General features: G+C 35.5%; 1 protein-coding gene across 1 annotated transcript in view; it reads right to left on the reverse strand.

Annotated features, from left to right (window-relative positions):
* The window catches only part of LOC125031555 (serine/threonine-protein phosphatase 2B catalytic subunit 3-like), a 16,946-nt gene that overhangs the window by 11,493 nt on the left and 453 nt on the right, over window positions 1–5,000 (reverse strand). Inside the window, exons 2-6 of the mRNA XM_047622439.1 lie at window positions 4,703–4,842; window positions 4,413–4,490; window positions 4,015–4,108; window positions 3,614–3,740; window positions 3,389–3,466 (exon numbers count right to left, since the gene is read on the reverse strand). Of these exons, the coding sequence (XP_047478395.1) occupies window positions 3,389–3,466; window positions 3,614–3,740; window positions 4,015–4,108; window positions 4,413–4,490; window positions 4,703–4,842 (517 nt within the window). The remainder of the gene's footprint in view (window positions 1–3,388; window positions 3,467–3,613; window positions 3,741–4,014; window positions 4,109–4,412; window positions 4,491–4,702; window positions 4,843–5,000) is intronic.

The following is a 5,000-nucleotide window of genomic DNA, read 5'->3' on the forward strand; positions in this document are numbered from 1 at the left end:
AAGGATTGCAGTTGTAGTCGTTCAGATTACATGCAGTCAAAAGAAGACGACATGACTCCAATGGATATCTTAAATACATACACAGTTGTGAGACATTTTACAGGCCAAGAGAAAATGGCTGCATGTCATGAAATCTGGCCTGAAAGATTTACCTTATCTCTTTTATCTTTTATATATACACTCCCCAAAATAAGGTGCCTACTAATATTGGATACGTCAATGGCAGTTCATTCAAGTAATAGCCTCCCAAACGTCTCAAGGTTGAGTTCCCACCACAGTCTGGTCTAGACTCCTCGGCAGTTAGCCTCGGGAAAGTTCAGGGGGCTAGAACTCTCATCAAACTCCATCCCGCCCATCATTTAAGCCAGCCCGGCAGTTATATGATATTTACTAAAAATAACCACTGCTGAGCTCACAATTCCTCACTACAATGAAAATGGCACTTTTTTCTTCTTTTACTGTTCTTATGATTATCAACAGTCCAAGAGTAGCCACTGCTGATCTCCAAAACCCCTTTCTGAGGATATAATTTTGGGCTGCCTTTTATGCATAACACAATGTAAGTGTTATGGCTCCTGCAACTTTACTAACTCCACAAATGGATTAAAGAATACTGTTATTGGGATTTTGTGATCTGGATTTCTCTCTGTCTCTCACTTTTTTTTTTTTTTTTTTTTTGGTGCAAGCCAATACACCAGTGAGATGTGACAAGCTTTGATACAAGTACCTAGCTCTATATACTTTTAGATACCAGGAGTGAGTGCAGCAGTAAGTGTGGGGAGGAAGTTGATGGTGAAGACCGGGCTGGGGCCAGGCACATGAACACCAGCACGTCACACAGTGTACAGCAGTGCTGGCACAGTAGGGCAGGTCTATCCCAACTTGCCACTATCAGATACTAAGGTACATCTATCTAGTTTCTCGTGGACTATGCTGGCCTGTACACAAACTAACGTGTCAGAAGAGTACACATTTCTAAGAGTACATAATGAAGTTCAATTTTGGAATCCAAATGAGCTTATAAGAAATTACTTCATAGAAAATACACAGGACATTTACAATATAAAACAAGGCATTACTATACCAAACTAAACTAAGAATAAGTAACAGGCCACATAGTACTTTCTACAGTGACACTACAGCCTTGGGACACTAATATGAGGTCTTACCATCTTCCCCTTCACCATTCACGAGAACAAAAAGAAAGTAGAAAAGACTGGTAAAACACTTAGGACATAAAGATGTGTACAGTTCCATCATCTGCCTTCATGAAGCCATGATCATGAGGTTGCACACCAAGATAATGTGTGCCACTATTGATAACATCCCAGACGGGCTGGGCTGTCACCAATGATGGGAACTAACATGGCAATCTCAAGTAAAATAAAACTCAAACAATCATTAATTCAGAATATAGAGAAATCTATGAAAAAGATATGAACAGATAGCATGTGTCAACTATTTCAGAACGTTTCTTCCACCTAGGAGAAAGATAGCATGGCATGCAAGAGTATCCTTTTTTTATCTCTTTTTGTTCTTTATTATATGTTACTTCAAAAGAGAAAAGGGAATGTGCAAAGCAAGATTACGCACAAAGAACCGAGAAATACACAGGACTGGATCCTCATATGATCTCAGTTTCAGGAACAAAACATGACATTTAAGGTATGTCTTTAGTTGATTTTTTTAAGAATTATCTGTCAAAAATCATGTATGAATGAGATTCACCTATCATTCCTATTGGAAGTTCTTCTAAACAATACAAAAATTAAATATTAATTTTTTCCCTAAAAATTACCTTTTCAATGTAATATTATTAAAGTACAGAAAAATTCTTTACAAACCCTGATCTCCCCTACATACAAATCTGTTCACTTCTTTTAACAACTCAACTTTTTTTTTTTTTTTTTTCTTAAGTGATTAAAAAAAAGGTTGACAATTGCCCTTACAAAAAGGGCAAAAAGTATACATGGCAAGATTTTATAACTTTCAAGCTATTTGCTTGTACATGTTCATATCAGTTTTCACACAAAAAGATGAAAACAAATATTAAAAAGAATAAATTATGAAAGAAAAATATCTTTCATACACAAGCTTTAAAACTAAATCTCTGATCTAGATCTCATACTATTTAGTAATAATGATTCAAGGAAAAAAATGTATAAAATCAAGACAAGGTAAAATATGAGTAATGCAGTTAACTACCCCGCTAGCACATCTCAAAAAAGATTCTATAATAATAATAATAATAACAGTACTAATAATAATAATAAAGAAATTAATGAACTCAAACACCATGATTTCTGATTGTTATTCAAACGTCTAGAGAAAAGAGAATAAATATCACAAAATCTGAGTTTGCGTTCGGGCGAAGGGCTGTTGGAAACTAATGTGTGTTATTGGCACGTTTGGTTCCCAACAGCCTTGCCATGGAAGATTGAACACTATGAAAAGAGACCCAAACTCACAACCCTACAAAATACTAAAATGTGAGGCATTCACAGAAGGTATATATATATATATATATATATATATATGGCACTGACAGCCAGATCTTGGAAACATCTTTGGCATTGTTTGCGCACTAAAAAGTACATTTCTGGAAGATGATTAACATCATTTAATTTACTTTCTTTTTGCAGACAGGAATCTAGCACTGCATTACTCAAATAAGCCTAAACAATATAAAATATATGCAGTTATGTTAATGAGAACTGTACACAATCAACATACAAAGTTTCTTTTTTTAAAAAGCAATTTGGCTTTAAAAGGTTATTATGATATTCACTTCCCAAACAAGCTCCAAACTGCCCATTTACCAACTGTACCACCACAGACCAAAAAATTTAACTGTAAAAAAAGCCAAGATTTAAAGCAAATCCACAAGATCATACGAAAAGCTAGGATGGTCTGTAGTCGCACTGCTGACAAAACAGCAGCATCCAGAGCACGTGGGGAAGACTAATTAAAAAAGACGAGACAGTTTCTAACCTCTGGCTGAGAGCCCAAATTTAAAGTCAAACTGGACAGCCATAATTCAAAGTGCATGAACTCCAAACTGGCATCCAGAAGGTGAGGAAACCTTAAAAACTCTACCTTTATTGAATGAAGTAGGCTCCTTTCAGTAACAGACAAACTATCAATATTGGAAAAAAATGAAAAAGGATTTTTTTTTATCTACAATTTTTCCCCCCTTCATTATACTGATAGAAAAAAAGGGAAGATAAATCAATGCACAAATAAAAAAATAAAAAAATAACTACCCTCGCAATCAAATCTCCCTCTGACTTCGTCTATAAACTGCTAGGAAACTAAAGAGAAAAAAAATAGTAAAAGGAAATTTGATGAATTCCAGTCTCTAAAGATATGCCTTCCACAATACACCTACCTTCTTCTAGCGACTCCTCGCCATCCATGAGCTCATCATCGGAACATATGTTGAGCACATTCACCAACATCTCCGTTACTGCAAGAGGAGGAATACATCAAACTTAATTGTTTTAAAGTCCTTGAGGGGAAAAAAAAAAAAAAAAAAAGGCATATTTATCAAACATACACCTCTAGTATCATTACTAATATTTCAAGTATCCATCTCCCACCAATCCTTCCTTACCTTTCTCCCCTACAAATGGTAGTGACCATGTGAAGACATCCATGAAGTTCGGGAGCCAATAAGGATGAGGTGAACAGTTGAATTGTCGAATGTTCATCACATTGTTCTCGTATTTCAACACGGCGGCCTGGAAATACAGGGAAATGTTTAATGGCTCTTTATGGATTGTGGAAATCTTGTGAAAACAGATGACTAAAGTATTCAATAACTGGTTATTTACCAATGCAAAAATATACTGAGGAAATGAAGCACATTTAACTACCATCGTAATCATACAAAAAAGTTTGACAATTACAAGACATTTAGCAAACATTTCACAGAAAAGTGGGAAAGTCAAAAGTTTCAACTACTGATTCAATGACCCTAGTCCTAGGACAACTTGGGCATCACAGGACACTCACCTTGTTATTGTACACGTCCAGGTAGTTAGGAGCTGAGAATATTGTGATAAGGGATGGAAAACCAGTTGTTTGGCTCTTGCGATACATACGATACCTGAAATATAGGGTGTGCATTACAAAGCAATTCTGAAGATTTACTTCTGCAAAATGACAAAGCCACAGGCCCCAATTGCTCCTCCTATAGGTGCAAATTGTAGTTCCGGGGTCAAGAGACCAAGAACAAGGGGATACGCTGTGTCTATGACCAGTAGTTAGAGACTGCTGCTGCTTGTAGATATCACTTCTAAACTTAGACTGTCGGCAGGACAAATCTGCTCTTCCCAATTATGTATGCTATCACTAAAGAAGTTATTAAACTCATGTGTTAAATACATGTTTATATCATATGGCATACTTACCCTGCATCTTGAGCTTCATGGGCTCTGATTATGGAGAGAAGATTGTTATGTTGTAGGAAGTCACAGCAAGCTGCATAGCTGTAAAAAAAAATAATAATAAATAAAAATTAAGAAAATTGTTGAATTGGATCAACTGATGAATCCCTCTACATATGATCCTTTACTAATAAAATATCACACATACATGAGAACATAATTACCTAACAATTCCTTGGATAATGTACAATACTACATACAGTATTCCATCAGTATTTCACACATTAACAAACAGACAATTTTGCCGTCATTACCTGTAGAAGTAAGAACAACCTCGTACTGAATTGTGAGAAAAGTGTTCAGCATTCTTTTCATTGCCGAAATCCTCCAAGGGGTCTGACCATAGCAAGTCGCACATAGGTCCAAATGCAGGGGGTTCCTTGAATCGGTCCAGCTGGAAAGACAAGATGGTGCACATTAGTAAGAATAAATAAATAAATACGTAAATACATAAATGGAATGAAATGAAACTGCTTAAATACAACACCTATTAGATGGCGCACATTTTGTAAAAAAAAAAAAAAAAAAAAAAAAAAAAAAAAAAAAAAAAAA

Source organism: Penaeus chinensis, chromosome 13, assembly GCF_019202785.1.
Source record: "Penaeus chinensis breed Huanghai No. 1 chromosome 13, ASM1920278v2, whole genome shotgun sequence".
In the NCBI taxonomy this organism is placed as follows: domain Eukaryota; kingdom Metazoa; phylum Arthropoda; class Malacostraca; order Decapoda; family Penaeidae; genus Penaeus; species Penaeus chinensis.